The sequence below is a fragment of the Drosophila santomea genome, chromosome 3R, assembly GCF_016746245.2.
Source record: "Drosophila santomea strain STO CAGO 1482 chromosome 3R, Prin_Dsan_1.1, whole genome shotgun sequence".
Taxonomy (NCBI): Eukaryota; Metazoa; Arthropoda; class Insecta; order Diptera; family Drosophilidae; genus Drosophila; species Drosophila santomea.
The window spans coordinates 9,952,126-9,976,750 of NC_053019.2; the positions used below are offsets into that span (position 1 = coordinate 9,952,126).

The 24,625-nt window shown below is 43.0% G+C and overlaps 5 protein-coding genes across 9 annotated transcripts; 2 read left to right on the plus strand and 3 right to left on the minus strand.

Annotated features, from left to right (window-relative positions):
• Nucleotides 1-236: 236 nt before the first annotated feature.
• LOC120451668 (synaptic functional regulator FMR1) lies at nt 237-8,639 on the minus strand. 3 transcript variants are annotated; one of them, XM_039635543.2, is made up of 12 exons: nt 8,307-8,637; nt 7,468-7,559; nt 7,169-7,391; nt 5,787-5,836; nt 4,159-4,482; nt 3,930-4,095; nt 3,799-3,866; nt 3,401-3,710; nt 3,220-3,351; nt 2,644-3,151; nt 1,971-2,045; nt 237-1,897 (listed from the first exon to the last, which is right to left on the minus strand). In XM_039635543.2, exons 3-12 carry the CDS (start codon nt 7,217-7,219, stop codon nt 1,506-1,508), a joined length of 2,076 nt encoding a protein of 691 aa, XP_039491477.1. In that variant the 5' UTR covers nt 7,220-7,391; nt 7,468-7,559; nt 8,307-8,637; the 3' UTR covers nt 237-1,505. The 3 variants fall into 3 exon arrangements, with proteins under 3 accessions (XP_039491477.1, XP_039491478.1, XP_039491479.1); XM_039635544.2 differs by having other exon boundaries at nt 3,410-3,710; nt 8,307-8,636; XM_039635545.2 differs by lacking the exons at nt 237-1,897; nt 1,971-2,045 and adding an exon at nt 2,398-2,573 and having other exon boundaries at nt 8,307-8,639.
• A 2,185-nt stretch (nt 8,640-10,824) lies between these two features.
• Nucleotides 10,825-18,010, plus strand: LOC120452318 (putative carbonic anhydrase 3). The gene is made up of 4 exons (XM_039636471.2): nt 10,825-11,397; nt 16,139-16,210; nt 16,870-17,028; nt 17,099-18,010. Exons 1-4 carry the CDS (start codon nt 11,370-11,372, stop codon nt 17,752-17,754), a joined length of 915 nt encoding a protein of 304 aa, XP_039492405.1. The 5' UTR covers nt 10,825-11,369; the 3' UTR covers nt 17,755-18,010.
• Nucleotides 18,011-18,281: 271 nt separating this feature from the next.
• On the minus strand, nt 18,282-20,048 carry LOC120452319 (gamma-soluble NSF attachment protein). 2 transcript variants are annotated; one of them, XM_039636473.1, is made up of 2 exons: nt 19,902-20,012; nt 18,282-19,827 (listed from the first exon to the last, which is right to left on the minus strand). In XM_039636473.1, the coding sequence occupies exons 1-2, from the start codon at nt 19,917-19,919 to the stop codon at nt 19,138-19,140; spliced, it is 708 nt and encodes a 235-aa protein (XP_039492407.1). In that variant the 5' UTR covers nt 19,920-20,012; the 3' UTR covers nt 18,282-19,137. The 2 variants fall into 2 exon arrangements, with proteins under 2 accessions (XP_039492407.1, XP_039492406.1); XM_039636472.1 differs by having other exon boundaries at nt 18,282-20,048.
• Nucleotides 20,049-20,438: 390 nt separating this feature from the next.
• LOC120453436 (protein stunted) lies at nt 20,439-20,965 on the plus strand. The gene is made up of 2 exons (XM_039638144.2): nt 20,439-20,598; nt 20,658-20,965. Exon 2 carries the CDS (start codon nt 20,679-20,681, stop codon nt 20,871-20,873), a length of 195 nt encoding a protein of 64 aa, XP_039494078.1. The 5' UTR covers nt 20,439-20,598; nt 20,658-20,678; the 3' UTR covers nt 20,874-20,965.
• Nucleotides 20,966-21,008: 43 nt separating this feature from the next.
• LOC120453435 (protein Skeletor, isoforms B/C) lies at nt 21,009-24,365 on the minus strand. 2 transcript variants are annotated; one of them, XM_039638142.2, is made up of 6 exons: nt 23,878-24,365; nt 23,296-23,521; nt 22,792-23,139; nt 22,168-22,721; nt 21,879-22,104; nt 21,009-21,819 (listed from the first exon to the last, which is right to left on the minus strand). In XM_039638142.2, the coding sequence occupies exons 1-6, from the start codon at nt 23,966-23,968 to the stop codon at nt 21,192-21,194; spliced, it is 2,073 nt and encodes a 690-aa protein (XP_039494076.1). In that variant the 5' UTR covers nt 23,969-24,365; the 3' UTR covers nt 21,009-21,191. The 2 variants fall into 2 exon arrangements, with proteins under 2 accessions (XP_039494076.1, XP_039494077.1); XM_039638143.2 differs by having other exon boundaries at nt 21,011-21,819; nt 23,296-23,518.
• Between the last annotated feature and the right edge of the window lie 260 nt (nt 24,366-24,625).

Genomic DNA, 24,625 nt, shown 5'->3' on the forward strand with positions numbered 1-24,625 from the left:
TACATATTATTGACACTGTTCTTTTCCAAATGAGAGGAAAGAATTGTTCTGTTTTGCTCCTTGCTGTTTGTTCTTAGATGGTTTTTGTGGTGGCTTTACATCGTATTTATATTCCTTAGTTGGCTCTTCTATTATGGTTCAATTTAAATGATTCGCATTTCTCGATGACTCTGCACGTTACTTGTTTTAAATAATTTAAGAGTATTTAATAGAGGACTAAGTTAGTATACGCTTTGTAGGTTTGGCGAAGTAAATTATATATTTATAAAACAAAATCAAATTCAATGCGTTTCCCTTCTGGTTTGTATGAGCGAGCGCGTGTGTGAGAGTTGATGTTCGTGTAATTTTTAATGAAGCATGCGGGTGAGTGTGGCGTGTGTGGTGTGGATGTGTTAATAATAGAAAATAAATACAACATTATACAAATAAGAGAGGATTTCCATGTTGTAACAAACAAAATAAACAATGAAACTTTCCAAAAGCTCACGACGAACATGTCCTTGGCAGACATTTATCTGCAAATTAAATTGTTCGCCGTGGCTTTTGGCTTGAGCCGCGTTCATTTACTTTGTTGAATTTTATAAGCAACTTCTAAACGCGCCTGGGCCTTTACATTGTTAAACTAAAATATAATAATACAAAAATAATGGTAATATAGAAAAACCTGCTAGGCGATTAAGTTGTTGCATGCACGAATTATACACAAAAAAACACATGATAGACTCAATTAAAAATAATTTAACCAAAACAAAAATGCAATTATATTATTCTCGTTTTATTATAATATGCATATAACTAGAAACTTTTCAAGTTGACGCAAGGGGCGCTTTAGAAGCGCCCATTTCGTCAGGTTTTCTTTAGATTTTCTTTTCGAAAAACTACGCTAGTTGCCCGGATTAGAGTTAAAGTTTTAGTTTACATATTCAATGTTTCCCTTTCGATTCGTTCGTTTTGCTTGTTAATAATTGCCTTTGAGTTTCTTTTATACATAAATATAATTCATTTTGATTGTTATTGAAGCTTTTTTAGTTTCAATTCAAATTATAAGCCTAGGCATGAATTTTTCTTTTATTTCTTTCTCCTTTTTGTGTATAATTCGAACTGTGTGTGGTTGTGTGTGTGTGTGAGTTTATCCTTGTGTGTGTTAGTTTATGCTTTTACATTTGTTACATATTTCATGTATTTAATTTTTTCGTTTCCTTTTTTTAGTTACTCAAATAGTTTCTCAAACAATTGGTTAGTGGCTCTTGTGGTTGACTGATGTTGTTGTTCTAGTGTCTGATGTTGATCGGATGTTTTGTTTGTTGCTGTGTTGCGGTTGTGTTGTGTTTGTTGTTGTTTGTTATGTTATGTGGCGGCCATATTCAAGGACATCAACATGAATATTAAACTGCCCCCGCTGCGCATACAACATTGATACTCCGTTGAACGATGTGCAATTCGTGTTCATGTTGTTCTACCCATCTGTGAGCTGTTGCTCCTCCTACCGCTTTTGGCCACTCGGCTTAGGACGTGCCATTGACCAGGCCCTCCTTTTTCACATTCTCCGTCAGCTGCGGCTGCCCGGATGGCTGGTCCGTGTGGTTGTTGCTGCGATTCTTGTTGCGTCGCGGTTTCGGCTGCTGCTGTTGCTGCTGTGCCGCCTGCTGCTGCTGTTGCTGTTGTACCTGCGATGGCTGCTGCTGCTGTGTGCCCGCCTGCTGCTTGTCGCCGTTGCGTGAGGCATCCTTCGGCTTGCTCGCACCGCCAGCGGCGTTCGCATTGCCGCTGTTCTGTTTGCTGGCATCTCCGGCATTTAGTGCCGCCTTGTTCACAGGCGCCGGCGGCTGCTGCTGTTGCTGTTGTGGCTGCTGCGCCGACTGCGGTTTATTGTTGTTATTGGCAACCGCTCCATTTGCTGCAGAAACAACAGGATGAGTTTACAGGTAAGTAATTGGGGAGTAAGCTAACCCCTGTGGCATTCTACTCACTGTTACTGGGTCCATTGTTGTTCTTCTGCCTTCTGCGCCTTCGCGAGCTACCCTCGTACGATGAGTTACTGTCCGCTGTAGAGAAGAGGATAATGGTTAAGTTATCAGGCGTACACTAGCATACGGACTAAGATTACTGATGGCGATAGAAAGGGAATAACTTCCTCGGCACAAACGATATTAAGCCACAACACAACTAAGTCATTGCCTTAGAACATTTTCTTTCACACTTTAATGAAATTAAAGAGTGTATTGTATTTCATTATTATTTTATTTTTTATAAAAGCCCAGGCTTGTATTTATATTTAAAATATTATTTTATTCGAAAATGAAAGCGAAAATAAGTCGTTTCAAAAAATAATAATAGAAAAAGATTGTGTAATATTTCACTTTTAAAAAGTTTATTACGATATTTTACACAATAAGCTAAGATGATTTCATTCATTTTATTCAGAATCCTAAAAATATAGGAAAATTATGAAACAGTCCTTAATGTAATACTCTTTAATAACTAATAAACTTGCTGTACAGATTCTCGTTTTCTTGACCCCACATGATGTCCATTTGGGGGAGAGGGGATTTGATCGAGTATTCACTTTGTATCTTGTGTGAGCGCGCGAAATAAATTGATTGAACTAATTGGTTAATTGGCATCATGATTCGCGGAACTCACCTCTCTCCACGCTGCTCATTTCACGGGTCTCCCGCACCTCTTCGGTGGTGTGGTTGTGGTGCTGATAGTCCCTGCCATTCTGCTGGTCGTTGCGTGGCGGCCGGCGGTTGACTCCGCCGCGCCTGTTGTTGCCAGGACCACCGGCGCCACCACCGCCTCCGCGATAGCTGCCAGTGTTGTCGCCACTGCCGCGATCGTTGTAGCCACGCTGCTGGTCACGCTGATGATCGCCCCGCGAGTTGTAGTCATCCTCGTCGCGGCGATTGTTGTGGTAGCGCTGGTTCAGGCCATTGCCGCCGCCAGGACCACCACCACCACGTCCGCGTACACGACCACGCTGGCCGCCACCACCGCCGCGCATTGAGCGCACCGACTCGATGTCGCTGCTGTAGCCGCGCTCAGAGCGCCGCGTCACTGGGAAGCTCTGTGTGGAGCCCATGGAGGATTCCTGGATGGCGCGAAGCTGCTGATCAATCTCCATCTTCTCCTGGCGCAGCTGTTCCACTTCCTAATGCAGAGCATGAAATGGGCGGATTAGTTTAACCAGACTATCGCAAAAGCAATGATTGAACTCACCTTTAGGTGCGACAGATGATACTCCAACAGCACTTTGGCATTCGCAATGCTCTCAACGGTGCCAATGAACACAAAGGGTACATGCGCCAGCTCACGTGGTATATTCTGATCCTGTTCATCGTCGCCAGCGATCTGACCGATACAGATTAAAACTGGCCCTCGTTTAGAGCACAATACTCACAGCACTCACCTTGATTCGAAACACGCCACTCTTGTCCACAATCTCCTGGATAATGCGCCCGTTCTTGCCGATCACCTTGCCCACCAGCTCCCTGGGCACCTGGAAGAACTCCTCGGCGTACTCGAGCATCGCTCGAGCACGCTGCACAGACTCCTCGGTCTCGCCGCTGATCTTGAATGTGCAGGACTTCTCCTCCAGCTCGATGTTAGTGACGCCGACCAGCGTGCGTGCCGCTTGAATATTCGAGCCATGCGAGCCGATGGCCAAGCCCATGAGATCGTCACGCACACGGAACTCCTCAACGTAGTTTCTGCAATTGGATAGTTATGAAAATTAAAAATTGAACAGCTTTGTTGTATTGCATTGTATTTTGTATCCTATATCTATGAAAAACTTACCCACGGCTCATCAGTTTAGTCGTTTCGAGCTGACGGGCAGCTTCTTCAGTCCTTTTCAACAGCATAACCTTTAAGTAAAATTAGAGTTAAGACAAACGAATCAGATGCCTTGCGTTTGCGTGTACACACACCTTCTGTGAGAGATTACGAAAATGCATATCCTTGAGCATGCTGGCACGCTTCTGAGTGTGCTCCCACTTGGAGATGACAATTAGGGCGTCCAGATCGCGACTGTAGTTGCAGACGCCGGCATCGATTGTGCGCTGAAACTCCTTGTGTATGCCATCCTTCTGGGCTCTAAAATTACGTAACAACATGGTTTAACTAAGGATCATAGAAGAGTATACTAAGAGCACTTACTCTTCGCGCAACTCCTCGGGCACGGGCAGCGTGAACTGGTAGAAGGACTTGGCTGTAATTGGCGGATTCGAGTTTTTGGCGCGGAGACGGCCCAGTTCACAGATTTCGGTGTAGGGCGTCTCGAAACCGATGTACGCGACCGCACAGATGTCCGCTTTGAGCATTTTAATGATGGCCACCCACCAGCCGCAGGTTTCCCGCTCGTTCGTGCGCGTGAACACCTCCACCTCCATGCCCTCCTCGAAGATCGGTGCGGCCACCTCGACGGTTTCCTCGGGCGGCAGGCGAACGTTCACAAATGGATATTTCATCACCTCGGGCACGCTGCAACAATGCGTGTGCGGATAAGGCATAATTAATTAAGGTGCACTTGTTATTCTTCGCATAAAGCTCTGCGGACAGGTGTTTGCATATGCTCCGCGGGCAGCTGCTCCGCTGGCAGAGGGCCAACTAGCAACAGCAACAACCAGCCATTGTGGGGGTTGCCACAGTGGACCCACGTCCATCCTCACCACTGCTATTGGCAAAACCCATTCCTAATCCCGCCCAGAAACGCAGATCGGAAATGCCGCACAGTCGGACAGGATAGTGGCGCAACTAAATTTAGATCCAGCTGCTCAGCTCGAGTAGATCTCGGTGTGTCACACGAGATGGAAGACAACAAAATTAAATCAAAAAACAATAAAAAAAAGTTTTGTTCCAAAAACGTCACACGAAATGCAGCAGGCACATAAAACAAAAACAGAAACACGGGCATAAACCGGTAGCAATTAAAAAACGCTTAACGACAGCGTTGTTCTCTTTTGATTTTACTATAATAACATGTAGAAAAATAAAAACAAATTTTTATTTTAAACTACGGTGTTGCAGAGCATATCAGAGTACCTTTAGGTCGTTTAAAAATAGACAATAAGAACTATATTTAAACTCCTAGACACCAAATTGATCCGCTACGTGAATAAATCATTTCAGATACGCGGTAAATTATGACAATTTATGAAAATAAGGTAGACTTTAGTTACAAGACGTTCGGCAAGAGCGTCATAACCAAAGTCAAAATGAGTAATTATAAATGGTTTCTTTCCGCGGTTAAAAATAGTAGCGCCTTTGACGCTGGCCGCCGTTTCAGCGCCGCTGCTTAGTGGCATTTGTCGCTCGCACTTGACAGCTTTGGCAGAGATGGAAGCCATCTCCTCCTCCCTCTGCTCGCGAGGATTGCCTCTGGGAGCTCGGGAACTTCCCAAGTCTGTGGGGCGGACAGTTGGGTATGGCGTTGGTCAGTCTGTCAGTCAGCAGTTTTATTTGATTTTGCTCATTTTTTCTTCTTTAAGAAACTAATAGCAACCGAAACTGCTGCAGCGGCACTGGCGTTTAACAAATTGCGCCAAATTAGTGAGTCCGCAGTAGGGGATTTCGGCGGGAAGTGGTTTGCCGGATGGCGGATGGCGGACGACACAAATGATGCGTGCCCAGAATCTCTAATTTCTAATTCGGATGCCAAGAAGTCGCGTCGGTGGTTGTTGCCGCTGCTCTCATTGTATTAATCGTTGCAAATTAGTTAGAAAATACGCTGCTCTAGAAGTTGTTGTTTGCCCTGTTCGCAGATTTGTTTGTTTGAGCAAACTTACCCGTCCACATCCACAAAGATGCCATCATCGCCGACAGCTGTCACCTGGCCCTGTGGTTGTTGTCGTCGCCGTTTTCAGTTTTCATTTTGCAGTTGTAGTTTTTTGTTGGCGGCAGGCAGGCAGCAAACGGATGAAATACAAGAGCATTGACAGGGCCAGCATCGGAAGGCATAGAAGTAGAGAGAGATGAATGTGTGTCATTAATGTGGCCATCGCCTATGATATACCTCATTCAATTGGGCTGCAAACTAATGTATATAAAATATATTTTTGTAATAGTACCCCCTCCCAACCATCCGTAATGCCCGACAAACAATGGGAAATCGAGAAAAGTAAAGGGAAACCGTATATCTCCGATAAGCGAGTAGACGTAGAACCTTATCCCAAATGCAAACAGCCGACTGCTGAATCATCATCATCATCAGGGAAGTCGCCCTATCGAGTGTGTTTATGTGCACTGCACTTGTTTTGATTACGAGCACTGAAATCAAATGCAACGCTATGCAAAGTATTCAATACTTTACTACCCATATCCAGAAGGTTCCCAGAATGTAATGGGTAGTGATAGCATAAGTACTAAGAACCCATGCAAAAGTATGAAAACAATAATTGAAAGTATAAGAATATTCCTAAGTGCAGACAAGACAATGTTATCTGGTTTTGCAATAGGACGCTATTAGTCATAAAGGTTCATATTTAATCTCTCCATGAACTATTAAAACACAGATAGGACTGAGTTGTCTTTGGGTACGTACAAGTATGAATATGAATATTTAAGCATGTAAGCCCACGCTTTTGTAGCTTTTTTTTTAACAATGCCAAATAAAAATATTAAAACCTAGAATAATAAAATGGATCAAGAGCAAAACTTCATTCATAAACCTAAAGATCTGAGTCGTAAAACCTTGTGTAATTGTTATCTATCGGGGCACTCACTTAACCGCGAAATAAGATGGTTTAATCGGATCTTATCTGTATAAATTGCAACGACAAGAAAGGGAAATCACCAAAACAACAAAACCGAATGCCCAAAGACGTCAGTGGGCAGCGCAGTGAGCAGCGCAGTGGGCGCCGCAGTCCGCGTCGACATCGACGTCGGCACCCCCACAACGCAGTGTGCGTGAGTGCGTTGGTGTATGCAGATTGGCTTTGCTGCTGGTATTAGTGTAGTGGTGGCATTGGTAGTGGTGCTGGTGGTGGCGATGATGTCGAGACTCCACTCAAAATGTTGCTGCTTATTTATAGAAATAAAGCTAAAATCCACGAAATTAGAAACTGAGGCAGCTGCTGCCCCAACTCCTTGTCTCTGTTTTTCCTTTTTCCTTTTCTTTTTTCACCCCCTCTTGCGGAAAGCCCTCGCTCTTCCAATTGAATCAACTCACCTTGTAGTAGGCGCCATTGTCGAGCCGAACTTCCACGAGGAGATCTTCCATGTTGCCGGACGCAGTGCCTCCTGGTTTATCCGCTTTGTTTTGGTTCTGGTTCTGGTGGTTCTTCGCCGTCCGTCCCTGTCCCTCCTGCTGCTGCTGCTGATGCTGCTGCTGCCCAGCCTTCAACTCCCGACTTTTCCCCGTCGACTGCAGTTTGCCGCGTTATCTGGGGCTCCTGAGGGGAAACGTGGAGGTATTAGGTATTAGGGCTACAGATATTGCTGGATATGGCTGGGGCTGGGTATGCTTACAATTCAGTGTGCAGTGGCGGAATCCTCGCGTTCCTGCTCCTATTCCTTGTAATCAAATCAGTCTTTTGCTTGGCGGCTGCTTCAAATGTTGCCTGCAAGCATTAAAAATATGGAATGGTTTTGGTTTTTGGTATTTTTGAATTTTTTTTTTTGAAGAGGGAGACTATATTTTGACGCACTAATCAAAAAGCAGTTGAAGAAAATTTTGAAGTTATTTTGGGGGCCAGAAAATTCCTGGCTAAACACAAAATGCAGCTGGCAGCGAAGCCGGCATCGACGTCGACTGCGGCAGCAAGTTTGCCGGCAGCGCAGCAGCGTAGTGCTTCTTCTTCTTTGTCTCTCCCTTTGTGTGTGTGTGTGAGTCCGCCGCCACCGCCGCCGCACACACACACATGCACCACCAAGCGTGTGCGCGCTCCGCTCTCTTTCTCTCTCGCCGCCGAAATGCTTCGTTCGTTCGTTCACACCGATGAACACGCTTTTCCAATAAGAATTTCACACACACTTAGAAACGGCACATGCCGAATTTACATATCGAATTTACACATAATTTCCACACTTGCTTTCGTTTTTCGCTTTTCTCACAGAGAAAATCCATCAACCGCTTGCCGTTTTTCTCGTTCTCTTCTTTTCCTTTTGTATTTTATCGGTTTTCCTCTTTCAGCTGCTCCCTTTTGCTGCTGCTGCCGGCAGAGAGGCGGCGTTGCTGCTGCCGTCGACGTCACAGCCGCCGCCGACGATGTGCAAAATTTTTTCGTTTTTTTTCGGTTCTTGCAAAAATTTTTCAGCACTATTTGCGGCTGTAATACACAAGATACTGCAAATTTTTGAAAACTTACGGCTGGCCGGCACTTTTGCACTTCGTTTGCGCTCGGCGGATGCCTTTGAATGCGGCTTTAACCTTTGAAAATACAAAATATATCGCGTGCAGTGCTGCTTAAATTTTTTTTCGGCTGCGCTGCGTTCTCTTCGTTTTGCTTTTGCACACTTTCGCAGCTCGGCAACGTTCTACTGGAGTTGCCACCCGTATGCAATCGGCGCGCGTTCCTGGCCACTTCTGAGGGTTTTTGCTGGGTCTTGGGCGTTCTGAGCCCAGGCGATGGATTTACAAAACTAAAAAACTTAATTTCCAATAAATGATTTGTGCTTGATAACACAGGGTTTGCTTGAAAGTGAGAGAGAAATGATCTGACAGGCAGTAAAGTGGCAAGGCTGCCAAGTGACAGCTCACAGGGCGCTGCCAGATCGGCCATTAGTGATTGGTTCACAATGAACAGGGTTGTATCTTAAGCGCGCAAAACGGTTACAATTCGAAATACAACTGACTGATAAGATCATGCAAATTTTAAATTAAGTTGACGAACTTTTATGACCGTCCCCGATTGACTGCTCACTTGGTTTGCTGTGTGCTAACAACCTAATTGAATTGCTCGCCCATCAGCAGATTGAGTCGCTCGTTGGGTGCTCTTCAATTGATTCGATTCGATTTTAATTTGCAGAATTACCAGCCACTACGCTTTTGCTTAATGTAATTGTGTATGTAATTGCAACTGCTGCTGGGGTCAACAGTGGGCGCAATTTGTCACATGTGGTGTTTTATTTGCCCCTTTGATTGCCCCCAAATCGCGTGACGTCGCTGCCGCTTTTTGTCAACACGCTTGTTGAATTTGCTTTCTTCTTTTTTTCCTATTTTGCCCTTCCATTCATGAAACGCATTTGATTATGAGTGGCCGATAAAGGTGCAGTGCAGTTTATTTATAATCTTATTTCCATCCATTTTCAGCGAATCAGACAGCGAAAATCTGGCAGAGTACTGAATTCAGGATGCAACCGCTTATTTCTTAGCTTTTTATGATTGATTTGTGCATTATAAGTGGTAACTTTACTCTTAATTAATAAGCGGGCAAGTCCAGAAGCTCGACTGTGTTTTAATCGCATGCCATTTAGGCATTTGTGCGGTGAAAATGGGCCAACAGTTTATAAAAATTCATGGCCAGCCAGTTAATGGGAACCATTAAATCCTTTATATGCCTGTAAATAGTTGAAAATCATGTCTTTGTGCGCAGGCAACACCCTGTACTCGTCATTCTCGCATTTCCCAGCCTATAAACAGGCAGATGCCGTTAAAATGTCGTAAACATTGTCGCTACAGGGTATCAAGATTCGCATTCCGATAGTCATAAATTACCGCCCGTGTTGACGGTAATTACTGTCAAGCGGCGATTTGTTGCGGAAATGCAGTTTCTCATTTGATTTTCCCTCGCCCTTTCCCCCACCCCATTTTACCACCATGATTTGACCGCTTTTCCACGGCCGAGGAAAATGAGAGCAGCTGCCGCTTGACATTGACTTTTGTTCTGCCTTTTGGCACATTAACTGCACTTTAATGACGTCGACATGGCCTACAAAAAGGCAAAACGATCGTCGACGACAGCCTCTTCGCGCCATCTCGCTCGCACCCCAGAATTTGTCCCGCTCAATTAGCATTATGTGCGTTTCTCGATCGGATTTAAAAAGATCCGAGCATTTCAGAGGTTCGGGTGCAATGGAAATTGCAGTGCAACAATTGGTCACTTCGGGCACTAAATTAATTTAAATTCTAATTTTAACCGTGTGTGGCGGGATCAACTGAAATTTATTTGCCAAAATGTGACAATCTCGATCGCGACAGGTACGTCACTTCCTCTTGCCGTAAAATACACTGCGAAGAATATTCGGTCAATTAAATATGTTGTTAATAAATCCCTTATAAAGCGTGTTCACTGCGCTTGGTTTTAGGTAATTTTAATAGTCTAAAGAATTATCGTATGCGTGTGAGTCGTAATAGAAATGGGATTGAATGAGGTTAGTCATTCTTAAATTACTCAAGCAAGTTTTGACAATAATACTTTTAATAAGAAAGTTAAATTGGTTTACTCTTTTGTTTTAATGGCTGAAAAATATTTGACATGATGTCAACGGCTGTTGAGCAGCACCTTTTAAAAACGAGGAAGTATCATTCCCTTGCTAATAAATATTTTATCCAACTCTTAAAACAGTCTGTCTGAAAGAATATACATATGTACGTAAATATTGTTATATTATAATTAATAACCCCCTCATGTTTACTACAAATTGGGGTAAAACCAATTAATTAATATTTAATTTTAAATTAGTTCTTTCATTTCATAGAACGCACTCTCTTTTTGCTGAGTGTACATTTTCGCGAGTGTGGGCGAGAGAGCGGTGCGCTCCCGCGCTCTCACTCAGCTGGTAATTACCGTTCGTTTAGCATTTCTCTGCCCGCTTATCAATTAATCAGCTTCTAAGCCGCGACGTCGACTGCGCAGCTCGGCAATTGCATTTTTCACCTTCGTCTCGTTTGCCGGTTTTATTGCTTAATCCGCCCATCAGTCGCTTGATAATTTTCGCTTTGCGGGGCGGGAAAACGGAAAACTGAAAACTGAAAACAGAAAACCCACGAAATAAAACAAGTGTAGAAGAGCACATAAAACCTCTGTACAGCGTTGATACAATTCCGTGTGCAAGTGTGTGAGTGCAGTGCTGCTTGTGTTCGTGTCCGTGTGTGGGTGTGGGTGTGTGCTCTGCGGGTGTGTGCGTGTGCACATTGCCGATGCTCGGTACCGCTTTTCATTCTGTGCCTGACCGCCGTCGCTGCCGATGGGTTCCGTTCTGGAGGTTCCGTTATAAAAGACGCGTGCCGCTCCAAAACCGATGGAGTTCGATTCGAGACCGCAAAGGTTCTGTGTCCTGCCTGGCAGCCTCTGAGAAATAATAAAATAATATAATACTTGCAAAAATACGAGCAAAAAACAAGTGCTTGCGAGTGCTTACCCAAAGTGATATAACCAAAACATAATAGTGATTTTAGAAACATTTTTGACGAAAGTAAACCGTACAAGATGCATTTCATCGCCCTCGCCTTAATAGGTAAATTATTATCAATTTTTATGCCGTTTACACACTGTGACTCACTGAAAGCCAATCGAAGTGATTTAACTAATCGCAAGTGAATCACCTGTCCCGAAAAAAACTGACAATTAATTGGATTCTTGTACTTATCGCCGTATATGTAGTACTTATCCGCATATCCGTATGACAAAAAGGCACGTCGCGCTTTCTGATCCCACATTTATCCGCATTCTATTTGCCATTTGCTATTTTCTGTTTACTATTTACTACCTACAATTTGCAATTATTCGGATCGTTTTGGTGGATAAGATGATGTAGACAATGTAGTAGTGATAATGCGCTGGGATCGCGAAATACAAGGCGACCGCTTGCGCTTATGATTTACAATGGATAGGTTTACAAATGGAGGTTCCCAGGGGAAGTGGTGATTGCCATCGGAAGTGCACTTGACTTTGCTTCCAGACAAATGTAGATCGAGGCTTAAATTTGAATGCGAGGCACGAGCGGTCAAACTCGTCAATTGGCCCCATCCTGTCGAAGATTCCCACAAAGAGAAAAAAATCGTAAAAAATCAGTGAAATGTTCTATGTTCCTATGATTCACCCATACGAAGAATACATAAAACTGGAGTTACCTTCTCCATGTAACACCATAAAGTTGGGGGATTTTTGGCGATATCTAATTAAGAAACCCCAACACACACACATTTTGGGGCTATATCTTTAATCTGAACGAACGCCTTCGAATCAGCACTTCAGCACTTCAGAACTTTGAACATATGTACATAGATCACGCGCCCAAACTGATATATCTGAACAAAAGACAACTCATTGCTACATATTGCCGTCTTCTTTGACTTTGTGCGGGCATTTGGAAAATACCCACTTAATTCCTAATGCCGATACAGATACAGCTAAAGGTACAGATACAGATACAGATCCAGACGACTCATCATTGCGGGCAGACAGTAATGAATGTGATAAGGTCAGCAGAAGCTAAGTATTTGGTCACGATGGGCAGTGGACTTGTGGGATCGGAAAACCCAATAGAGATAATCAAAAGTCATTTTCATGGTGCTAAGATGGTACTTGAGAGATCTCCGATAACCGATAAGATGCAATTTGATAAGGCAATTTTTATGTAGCCACTGGAGCGAAAGTGCATATTAAACGATTAAATGGCAATTAACTTGACTGGGTGTCTGGATGCCTTCGCGATTCGATTAAGCTTAATCGCCCCCCATAAGCGTTTTAGTATAGGGCGCCATTTCTTATCGCCGCTGCTTTCTTGTCAGGTAGCTAAAAAACCGATTAGCTGCGATTTTTGACGGAAATGTGTTTTTAAAGGCAGGTGATTAAAACTATGTACATCCCATTAAACTCTAGTTATTTACCGAAGTTTCTGTTTGTTAAGAGGGTGCATTGAAAACAAACAGCAGAGTGATACACCTATTTTTGTTCAAGATAATACAAATGTCAATATAGAGACACCTTCTGTGCATACATATATTTGGTGTGTATTTTCGTATTGCTAGAAATCAGTTATCAATATCAGATTATTCTGTCGTTAGTAAACCATTTTAGATTATTTTTAATATATATTGCCTACTAAGCACTACTCATTGGAATGAAAGTTGCTCTTTCAATTTTTTAATGACACATCAGAAGCATTCGTAAAACAGTTGTTTGTAAGTTATAGATGAACAAGTAGCATCGATAGTAAAGCAACTTTTGTATTGTGATTAAAATTTAAATTAGACCGAATTGGTTATTCACTGCAAATTTCCAACTTTTTAACATTATTCATCTTTTTTGGTGAGCTTTTGGTGAGCAAATATGGAGAAATTGCCAAAGACAATGTAGTACATTACAACAGATTTTGTGTTTACTGCTTACAAATATTTAGCCAGTTGATTGGTCATTGTCATTTGGCCACAGAACAAGCAATTGCTGGATAGTACACACCCTCCTTATAAAGCCTCCATTTATATTCATCGCCAAACCCTTAAATGCACTAGAGCGTTGCTGCTGCTGCATTTATTTGTATTTGTATTTGTATTTGGATTTGGAATTGCTATTTGCTGTGGAATCCCTTTGTTGTCGAGCGAAAGTGAATTTGCACTCCGCAGCTCACTTTCCTGATAGCCAATACTTCCTATTTATAAACGGAGTCATCCGGCGCAGGCTGACTTCTGTTTACAGAAAGACCTACTGCTATCTGCACTCCATACACCCCATACACTCCACTATCTCATCCACTTGTTTTCCACCAGTTTATCAAGTTTATTCCGCTGTCTTGCGCTGGCATCGCGAATCCAAAGTCCATTAAGTCGATTGGCTTATGATGGAAAGTTTCAAGAAGCCTCCACCCCCATCGATTAGCAAATGCAGCGACACATACCCTAAAGTAATCCCAATGTTTATGGCATCCACACCAGACAAACGTCACAGAGTCTCGGCAATTCGGGAAAACCAAAGTCTAGATTATTGTCTGATTGTGCCAGGTGAGAGAATAATGTTTCCATGCCGAAGATTAGATTAATTCGCGGGGTGGTGTTCCAATTAGACACGCTTTTCGCATACATAATTGTAATTTACGACACTTGTCTGAAATTTTAATGTTATCATTAGTTTTGAGGTAATTAACCCGATGTGTGCCTATTGAAACGGAAGTTTGTTCAATCGTAAAATAATTAATTACATTCTTGTATTTTATTGCTCTTTCACCCATTTGAGCTTTCGTTTATCTCGCCATTTGATTTATTGCACATTTATTTAGACAAATGATAGCGTCAATCAATTTAATGGTCGCATTCACATGACCTGCGGTGTATTTATTGGACATCGTAGCTTATCACTGGCTTTACACGCCCCCCAATCTCAGTCTTAAGACAAAACGAGGTATTAATTGGTGTGCACTCCCGAAATCGTTTATCGGTGGGAGATATCTTATATTATATGGCAATCAGTAAAATCTAATTACAATTTGTGCTGGAAATTCACTGAGTGCTCCATTTATGCGCTGGGAATCTCGATACCGCAGTGATTCGCCAAAAACTGAAGTATAAAGAATGAAATACGGGCATTATTTTATCGCCGCTGCTGAGCCAGCAAAATTGTTCCAATTCTTTTTCTGTTGACAAGGCTGAAAATGATTTAATAAACAGCAGTTGAGACAAGCATTCAAGTATTCAATGCCAGAGAATTTCCATTACAGCTCTCAACAGCGAGAGCATATGAATTTATTTTCACTTGTCGAATTCGCGGGTTGAGTGCATTTTCCACTTTCAAATTGCAGCTGTTTATTTTGCGCGATTTTTCACATGATTATCCATCCAGCTATTTGCTTTTCCCGCTTACAATTACAGTTTTGTTAACTTTTACACCCCGAGGGCCTCAAATTAGAGAACATTTCCCATTATCAGCTATCAAAGCATTAGGCACTCAAATTTAATTGTGCTTTTTTCACTGTGCTTCGCATGTGCAAATTTAATTGCACTTTAAATGGCTACTCGACATTTGTGGCATGTTCGCTGAAAAAAGCATTTAGTTGGTTGCAAGGGATCGAGATCGAATAGTTACTTCAGATTTGGCATCTGACGGAAATATTGTAATTTTCCAATCACTATATACCGAAATAAACTCACGTTGAAGCCATTAAGTCTTGTGATCGCTTCTTAATTAAAGGGAATATCTTTATGACTTTTGATACGCCGCTAATTCAATTGTATTTCAAATGGAATACACTGCTTGCCCGGAGCATTATTTAAAAATCATTAAAAAATGAAATATTATTTTTAATCAAGAAAGGCCATAAATCAGCGATCTTTCCATCCAAATAATTGCGTCACAGGGCGGCCGAGGATTATACTAGGGAAACATCAGCTGATGAGCACGTTGCCCCGGCAAAAAGTATATTAAAACGATTATATAGTAGAATATAGTATAGTATTTGTACACGGGTGTACCTATATTTAGTACTCTACTTCGCAGCTGCGATCGTCATTTGTCTTTTTGCAAACCGCCAACTTGCAAAAGTGCCAGGCAACAAGCATAAATACTAAATACTCGAAAGATTAAAGACGAAGCATAAATTATCACACTTTTTTGCGGACATTTTATTAACCCATTAATGTTGCATATGGCTTAATAAACACGCTATTTTGATCACTGATCACCACAGCGGCGAGTTATGTTGATGGCTCGGTGGTTTTTAAAGCCAAAATGGATCGTAAAAGTTTAAGCAAAAAAAAAAAACAAAATCGCACGCATTAAATTTAGTTGATATTTTGATGTGCAGATGTCAAAATGCTTTCAGCAGGAGAAAGCGGCAATATTTGACCATTTGTTGGCGGGTTAATGAAACATTTATGTGCGCTTGCAGAATCGCTGAGTATTTTATACGTTTATACGAACATATGTATGTAGTTGAAATCATAAATATCAATGGTATTTTTAGCCCAGTCAAGTGCAAGGTGCCGTGTTTTTAGTTGAGGCTGCTGCCAAACATGTGTAGATTGACCCTCTGTCGGGCCAACACATCATGTCTTTTATGGCCCATCAGTGCAGTTTTTAATGTGCTTGTTTTCTTTTTACCTTCTTTTAAATGCCCCTGAGACATTCTGTGGGCATTCAGTTGGTCAAGTTGAAGTTTATTTAAATTGCGCTCATTTACGCTCATTTGGCGGTAGCACACGGCGTATACTTGATACTTGCTACTTGTTACTTATCTATGTCACCCGTTCTTTCGCATTTTTCAGTCTGCTGCTCTGTGTCGTTCAGCTGGGCCAACGAATGGGGCTATCCGGACTTGGACAGCAACCAGGATGAGCGTAAGTAAAGGCAATCGAGTTTATTTGCTAAATATGTGATTTAGTTAATCAACGCCACGGCGAATGGGTCACTCATTGTCAAGTGTTTTGCATACCAGAGCGATCCAAATCTGCTCGGACATATCCATATCTACATCCATATCCACATCCATATCCACATCCATATCCACATCCATATCCACATCTGTGTGCACGCTTTCGGCTCGAGCTAGCCTAAATTGTGCCAAATTGTTGTGTATGCAAATTGAACATGAATAATGATAAATTCCGCCTGCTACTTGGCTGTTTCTGTGAAAACTTGAATTCTGCCTGTAGTTTTTAATTGACAAAAAAGCATTCAATTGCTGAAAGTTTGATTTATGAGCATTTAAGTTGAAATAAAAGTTTTGCTTGCGCAGAAATTCGCCATAATGGTATTCAATATGTGCAAGAAGTTTATATTGGAATATTAGAGTGTCAATTGGCCAAATTGCATAAAGTTTGATTGATGGACATTTAATTGTAGATACAAATTTGGAGTGTGCCAAATTTTAAATAAGGAACATCAATTTGACAATAAAGCTCACATTTTCCCGGAATATTGCACATGAAGTTGACAGTTGCTGGTGCGAAATAATTCTCGACCCCTGAAATTGATGGATGTTTTCTATATTTCACAGCCTTTCCCAAATGGGGCGGTCTTTGCGATAGTGGAAAGAAGCAAAGCCCCATAAATCTGCACGTCAAAGGAGCACTGAAGGGAGAGTTTGATTCTCTGAGGTTCGAGAACTATGACGAGCATCAGAAGAATCTGCGAATGGTCAACAATGGACATTCAAGTGAGTTGTACAATAGTCCAGAAATCAAAAAGATTCCCCCCTCAATATCGAAATTCTTTTGCAATTACAGTTCAACTGTCTGGCTTCGATCACGAACTGACCCTGAGTGGTGGTGCCCTGCTGCAAGACTTTGTGGTGGAGCAGATCCACATGCACTGGTGGTCGGAGCACACCATCAACGACATCCGGTATCCGCTGGAAGTGCACATCGTGCACCGGAACACCATTTACCCGAACATGACAATGGCGGCCAACTTTAAGGATGGCATTGTGGTCATTGGCGTGCTGTACCACGTGTCCAACACGCCCAACGAGGCCATCGGCAGCATCATCAAGAGCTTGGGAGCCGTGAAGAGCTACGATAGCATGAACAAGCCCGTCCTGGTGGCGGATTCCCTGGCCGTGGATGACCTGGTGCCCAGCGTGGAGAGCTACTTCACCTACGCCGGCTCCCTGACCACGCCCACCTGCGCCGAGGCAGTCACATGGATCGTGCTGACCGAGACCTTCCCCGTGACCCTGGATCAGGTCAATGAGTTCAAGGAGATCGAGTACGATCAGGGCAAGCAGCTGCACAACAACTACAGGGAGCTGCAGAGCGAAAACAATCGTGCTGTCGTCCTCGTCGAGCAGCCTGAGCAGAGATCGGGGGCAGCTGGACTCACTGCATCCGTATCCTTGGGTCTGATGACCCTCATCCTGGCGGGCCAGAAGATCATGCTGTAGACATGAGATGGACAATTCGAAAGGAGCAGCCAATGACATACTCGTACCAAAGAATCGTTTAATGCAACGAATTTGTTTACCAACTATTTTAACAATTTAACAAAAAGAAACCGGAGACACAGGAGAGCAACGTCAGACCAGACAATTTATACTCATTAATTGTAATGCAGAACAGAACAAGAATTCAGCTAGTCAGTTTGTGTAAAGTTCATTAAGTGCAAAGGCCACAGATAATAAATGAAACATTTTACAAGCATTCGCGTCTCATGCTGATTTCTGGGTAAACGGGGCGTATGCGCAACTTGAAACTGACCGCTTATTTCCGTTTAAAGTTCACACCAACCACTAACCACTGACCAATAATGTTATATGGCCAAGTGCCAAAAATAGACGATGAACCATACTTCTGCATATTTTGTCACAAGACCCCAGGTTGAAATTGGTATTTTTACGGCTCGTGGTCAGTGTGATTCCTTAAAGTGGACTCATGCCGAGTGTAGTGCCCGTCATAAACGGGGAATAGAGTGTTTATCACCGCATTGTATTCAGAAATCACTGATAACTGCAAAGCGTCGACTGACCAATTGCGCTGCCTGATAGCGCTAATTGATATTGGATGGACTCTAAATAAATCAACTACGCTAACAGCGGGCCATGCAATTTGATTTCGCTTATTGCCGGCCACACTTCATCACGATTGTTCGTTGCGAAATGACACTGCGATTGGAGCGAGTGTCCAGTGGATAAGTTTATTGATGGCCCGGCTAATTATACACACGAACTGAACTGTATCTTATCTGCTGCAGATACAAGCACGGCTAAGGGTTCTAAACAATCTAAAGTCAACTAAGCCCATTGTTAACTTAAAATACAATTAGGGCTTACTGTTAAGCTGGGTGCCTGATTAAGTTGGACCGAACTCAAGCTCAAGTTCATAGAATAAAAAACACATTCCTTAAAGATTGGTCGATATATTTCTGCCTTTATTAGTTAATTCAAATTTTGAAAACATTTGTGTTTAATTTGTAAACTATATGAGACCCAAAACGTTGCATATTATTAAGCGAATATAGTTTCGAATAGAACTCGATGTTCAAAAAATATAAGCACAATTTTAGGGATATGTAGAAAATATGTGTAAAATGCATATAAGGTAGTGTAAAAGATTTAGTAACAATAAATTCAAGGGTAAAAGATATGTTTCGTATAAAAACTGTGGAAAGCCTTTTTAAATCACGAAAAGTTCCCCTGATGCGTTTTCTAAGTTAACACTTTATATTTTTGTATATTTTTAACAGTGTACCTACATGTATGAAACTTTTTCACCTGATCAACAAGAATAAAACTACTACAACATTTATAAACTACATTTTGTAAAGCTCCTTAGTTTCCAGCATTGTCGCCGCCATTTTTGGCCATCCGTCCACTTCCTTGTGGTAAAGGCACATCCTTGGATAAAAGTGCGTACTCCACGTCCATGTGTCTTATGAATGGAGAGGCCAGCATCTTGGCGGCCAGCTCGGCATCCTCGTCGTCGAAAGCTTGGAGTAGGTTTTGTAGTGTGTTCACCTCCTGGGGATCACAACGGCCACCCCATTTCTTGAAGGACTTCTTGGCATCCGAGAAATCCTGCAGTGTCAATTGTACCAGAATCAAGGCCACTACCAAACGGCCAACTTGTCCAAAGGACTTTGTTTGCAGATTAAGGCTTATTTCCTTTTTGAGGGCCTTGCCGGCCTCTTCGTATTTCTTGAGCCTGACCAATATCCTGGAAACCTTCGATGCAAATTCGGCTGCCTGGTGAGTGGATTCCGCAATCGAGACGACTGCCAAGGCGCGTTTGTAGAATCCCAATGCCAGCTCAGGATGCTTGGATTCCGTCATCTTGGCGGCTTTGTCCAGAGCAGCCGCTGCAGCTTCCGGTGAGCCATGTTGCTGGTAGAGACAGCAGGCCCTATTGGCATAGTCCTCCACTTCGGGCAGCTGGTCGGTTTCTTTGGCCAGCAGGATAATCTGCTCGTAGGACTTGGCTGCATGGAACCACGACTTGTTGTTTTCGTAACAGTCGATGGCCTTCAAAAAACAATCCTTGCTCTTATCGAAACATTTGGCACTTCGATACGCGCTCGCTGCCTTGAAATACATACCAGCTTTGGCATACTCATTCGCGGCACTAGCCGTTTGTTCTAACCAGGACTCTGCCTCCTCAATCTTTTTGGCATCTAGAGTGCTCATGTTCGCAAGTCACAACCTTTGCGTGTTGAAAAAATCAATTCGAGTGCCTTACATGCATATCAGTGTGCCCGAATGCGCAAGTGCAGGGAAAAGCCAGCTGGCCGCTCCTTTCTTATGCGGGCATGACACTGCGTTATGGTACTACTAAATGCTTTAGTTTTGCTATTTAAAGTTTTTAATTGTATTTAATAAAATAGTGCTTATTGTGTGGTTTGTAGAGCTATTCTTTAAGTTTGGGGGGAGAAAAATAAACCTTTTAGACCAACGATGTTTTAAGATAAGTTTGACTTTGAATATATATGGTAGAAAATATATAAATAACTTAATCGCCATGGATTTAAATCGAACTTTTATCGCATTCACAGAACTCCTAGTTCGATTAGGTTTGTCGCCCTGGCTAAAGAAAGAAAGACATCGATATGAAGACATGTGCTTTGTCATTTCTTAAGAGCTCTTTAAGTGAGAAGGTAAGGAAGTAAAGCACATAACTTTACCCCAGTATTGCAACTTACTGCAATTGAATTAAAACATTAACCCTATCAACAGGGTGGGTGCTTAATCTTGAAAAGAAGACTTATATCGGATTCTGCGTTTTCTTTTCCAAAGCAGGTAAGACCCTATATATGCAGAAAGTCTCTTGTCCTATTATTATCCTACCAACTTTTTAGTGAATCCCCTAATACTGCAAGATGAAGGTCTGGAGAGATGCGGGTCTTACCTACATCCATTATTCCAACATCGCAGCCCGCGTGGTGCGAGAGGCCCTCCGAGTTGAGCTCCGTGCGGAAGCCGCCAAGCGAAACATCAGCCATGTGAAGTTCACTCCTTGGGAGAACGGAAGGCCTGTGCCGCGCAAGAAGGAAGCACGCGAATCCGAATCTTAGGAGCCATGTGCACCATGTTTCATCCAATATATCAGCAGCTGTCATGATTCTACAACAATAATAAAATCAATTTATATCATTTAAAAAAATAATGGAGGGGCTTTTGTTTTTGGATAATACATCTTAGTTAACTATTGTCGCATTAAGGCTTAATGGTTCATTCTAAAGTACAACACAGTTCTGTATTTAAATACCATATAAATAATAATATACACAACATTTAGCATACATTCTACACACGCGTATTAAATACATAGATTGTGACTGCTTAATTTGGACTAAGACACTAGGTAGGAGAATCTAAGGATGAGAAAACAGTCAGTTCTGGAGCACGAGCCACGGCAGCAGGACGATGCACAAGGACCAGGATAGGCCCATCGCCCCGCTCTTCAGGTTGGTATAACTGTCCACGATGTGAATCTTCCAGCCCATATTGCCATGGGTAAAGGAGTTATAGTACACAGTGTCCGGCCACGTGATATTCGGTGTGATTTCCAACAGGGCCGGTTCCCCATCCACACACTCGGTGATCAGCGATCGATTGAACTTCTTGAAGGTGGGGAAGTTATCATCCAGGCGACGATCACTGTTTGGCGGATATCTGGACAGGCACAGCGGACCAGCAGCCGTGGGCTTGGGCCTGCCTCTCCTGGTGAACTCAACGCCGGCCAATACACGAATCTCACTTTGCTTCGCATCCGACAGTCGGTCATAACCACCCTGGGGATCGTCAGTGATGACCAACGGATGATAGTGCTCCGGGGAGTGGGGATTATTGCCACCCCTGACCTTGAAGGTGTAGGTCAGGCCACGCTTTAGGTAAAGTTCTGGAATCATGTAGCCATTGATGTACCAGGCCAAGCCACTGGACACATGGTTCGTCAGTCCCTGATAGCCACGAAGTCCCCCAGAGGGTCCCAAGTAGGCATTGAAGGTGCGTACAGTTCTGGAAGATAGTTAACTATATAAACATTTCATCTATGCAGAAGAAGATGGTATTCTTACGCATCTGTTATCCTGGTTCGCTCCCACGTTGGGGGATTAGTCGTCTCCATTCTCCTGGTAAACGCAAAGCAATCATTGACCGGCTCCGTGGTGTTAAAATCAATTACTATATCGCTCTTGGGATAGTAAGTGTGAAAGGCGGGCTCGTTGTTCGAATCCAACGGGCCAAATGCCCAGACCACGTAGTTGCTGCGGTCTAGGAAGATCTCCTTATCGCCATCATCGGCTGAAATGTGTAAATGCTTCCATCAGTGAGCACAAATCATGGGGCGAATGATAAAAAACTCACATGACTTGAGGGTGCGCCTGAAACTGATCGTATTAATGCCATCCTTGCGACTGTATGTATTCAACTGGAAGCTGTCCAGTCCACCAACCACATCGTCCCGGCAAACTCCTTTGTTTTGGCCCAAAACCTGAACGCACGGTGCCAAGGAAGTGATATTGTAGTCCACGGTATAGCCCCTGATGTCGTCTATGTAGGCCACCACGACATCGGAGCCAATCATCTGGCTGGATACATCGGATCCGGAAATGCCGAAGGACATGTAATCTTTCTGGTCCACCTGACCGGATAGTTGAAACGTGATCTGTGGCCCGAAAACCTCCCAGGACACCTGCATATCCTTGTGTAGCTGCCGGCAATTGGGCAGCGAGAATTCGAAAGGTGTTACTTTCACTAGCGATGGTGGAACGTTCAGTTTATCGTTGAACAGCACATGACCATAGTTCTCATTGTCAGCCACATCGTATACACTGATCCAATCGATGTCAAAGATAGTCTTATCTCCAGGCAGCTCCAGTTCTATGGTCTCCTTGTTGTACGCTCTTATAGGATCAAGGCTGGATGTTCATTATTTAAATGGGTTTGTAGTTAACTTCTTCTTTATTATATATCTCTAGGAAAACTTACTATCCTCGCTCATCTGGCAGCTTGCTCCCACGACTAGAAGGCTGTGGCCCTACTCCTGTCCAGAAAAATGTCCTCTTGCCAAGCCCATCGTAGGTAAATTCCTTGATGCGAATGGTCTTCGAGTCCAAGATCTCGATGGTGCTGCTGCTCACATTGTGACTGCGCTTGGAGAAGGTACCTGCCAATTGGCTCATCGGTGGTTCAAACTCCTCGGGTATATAAACGTCCCCAAAGTTGTTTTGACTGCTCAGATCGTAGACCGCCAGCCATTTTATTTCGGTTATCTTCTTTCGATCCGGCAGGGTCAGCGTGAAGTCCTTGTTGTGATAGCGATCCAGGATGTTGGTTCTACGGTTACCATTTTGTATTATTATATTATATGTTATAATTGTAATGCATATATGTATATTTACTATATTTACATATACATATGTATTTAATTTCCATTTTTAATTATGCTCTTCATTTAGTTTCCATAGGAGCACTATATATTTTTACACTTACTTGCCAAACTCATCGGGCACAATAAATCCCTGCGGTCCCGGCCGATTACTGGCGCCCGACCAGAAGAACGTATCCGCTCCGTTGCCGTCGTAGTTGAAGCCCACAATGAGAAAGGTGTACTCGTTCACGGCGTACACATCGCCGGACACTTGATGATGGTAGGAGTTCAGTTTGCCCAGATATTTTCCACGGTACGGACCATCCTCCTCCTCGTTCTGAGCCACTACTTGAATAAGTTATCATTAAGAAAATTTGATGCCGGCAAAAACAAAAACATTGAAAACAAATCGCAAACGAAAGACTGTGACAACAAACTTGTTTTTTGGATTTTTCGGATTTTCGCTCTGACTAATAAGCCAGCAATTCGGCTTCTGATTTACTGCCACTGGGCCAGGTGGCGCCCCCTGGCGGGAGCTCTGAGAGACCAATCCAAGACTAGACCAGTTTCTCTAGTTTTACACGAAAGTGAATTTGTTTTCGCCCCGTCTGGAGCGTAACGCCAGTACAAATTTCTCTTTCTTTTGCAGTTTGCCTCGTTTTTCTTGTTATTATCAAGTTTGCAATGTAGTCTAGTTAACTCACAGGCTGCGGGGAGAAGCAGGAAAATCGTTAAAGTAGCCAGCAATAAATGGTGCTGCAATCGCAGACAAAGAACGCTGCTGCTCAATGTCATCTTATTCGTTCCCTTTGTTATCCCGATCTGGTTTGTATCACTCCCACTTCCTAAGCCACGTTTTATTTTTTTCACAAATTTTTGAATCGATTTTATCTTGAATGCTTATTCACGTTGCAGCATTTTGCATACTGGGTTTTTTCCCGGTTCCGCTGCGTCACTGAAGATGGTCAGATTTCCAAATATATATGTTTAACTTCTTTAATTGAGAGCCAAGTAAATTATTTATAATTTTTTCTTGCTTTTGCTTAAGGTCGTTTCGTCACTTGCATGCGTTTTCGCTGCGATTGTTGTTGTGTTCACTTGGCCAAAACAGGTTTAGGCAACAGTTCCGGCGTTTTTATATATATTTTTCACTTTTCCCAAAGCCCTCGCTCAAAGACCAAATCGAAAACGAACCGCACTGTCCAAGCGATCAGAGTGAACTGAGACTAAGCCGCCGTTATTTCGGTTTGGGTTTCTTTCGGAGTTCCGACGTCGTGGTCTTGGCAATGTTAAGTGAGCACTGCTCTCCGCATCTTTCTCTTGAGCTGTGCGCATGCGTGATTGGCATTGAAATGGCCAAGAGTGGCCGTAACGGTACTTGCTGCATACGGAATACGCGAGGTGCGCTTGAGAAGTTCCAAAATAGTATCAATTTTACCCAGATAAATACTG

Bases quoted from the DNA above. Each gene is read 5' to 3' on its own strand.
- LOC120451668 (XM_039635543.2), bottom strand. From the start codon at position 7,219: ATGGAAGATCTCCTCGTGGAAGTTCGGCTCGACAATGGCGCCTACTAC. The intron at 4,483-5,786 runs GTAAGTTTGCTC...GCATTGTTGCAG, and splicing joins ATCTTTGTGGATGTGGACGG to CGTGCCCGAGGTGATGAAAT. The intron at 3,711-3,798 runs GTAAGTTTTTCA...ATCCAATTGCAG, and splicing joins ACTAAACTGATGAGCCGTGG to AAACTACGTTGAGGAGTTCC.
- LOC120452318 (XM_039636471.2), top strand. From the start codon at position 11,370: ATGCATTTCATCGCCCTCGCCTTAATAG. The intron at 11,398-16,138 runs GTAAATTATTAT...CGCATTTTTCAG, and splicing joins CATCGCCCTCGCCTTAATAG to TCTGCTGCTCTGTGTCGTTC. The intron at 16,211-16,869 runs GTAAGTAAAGGC...TATATTTCACAG, and splicing joins GGACAGCAACCAGGATGAGC to CCTTTCCCAAATGGGGCGGT.
- LOC120453436 (XM_039638144.2), top strand. From the start codon at position 20,679: ATGAAGGTCTGGAGAGATGCGGGTCTTACCTACATCCATTATTCCAAC.
- LOC120452319 (XM_039636472.1), bottom strand. From the start codon at position 19,989: ATGAGCACTCTAGATGCCAAAAAGATTGAGGAGGCAGAGTCCTGGTTA.
- LOC120453435 (XM_039638142.2), bottom strand. From the start codon at position 23,968: ATGACATTGAGCAGCAGCGTTCTTTGTCTGCGATTGCAGCACCATTTA. The intron at 23,522-23,877 runs GTGAGTTAACTA...AACTTATTCAAG, and splicing joins CCTGCTTCTCCCCGCAGCCT to TAGTGGCTCAGAACGAGGAG. The intron at 22,722-22,791 runs GTAAGTTTTCCT...ATGAACATCCAG, and splicing joins CTGCCAGATGAGCGAGGATA to CCTTGATCCTATAAGAGCGT.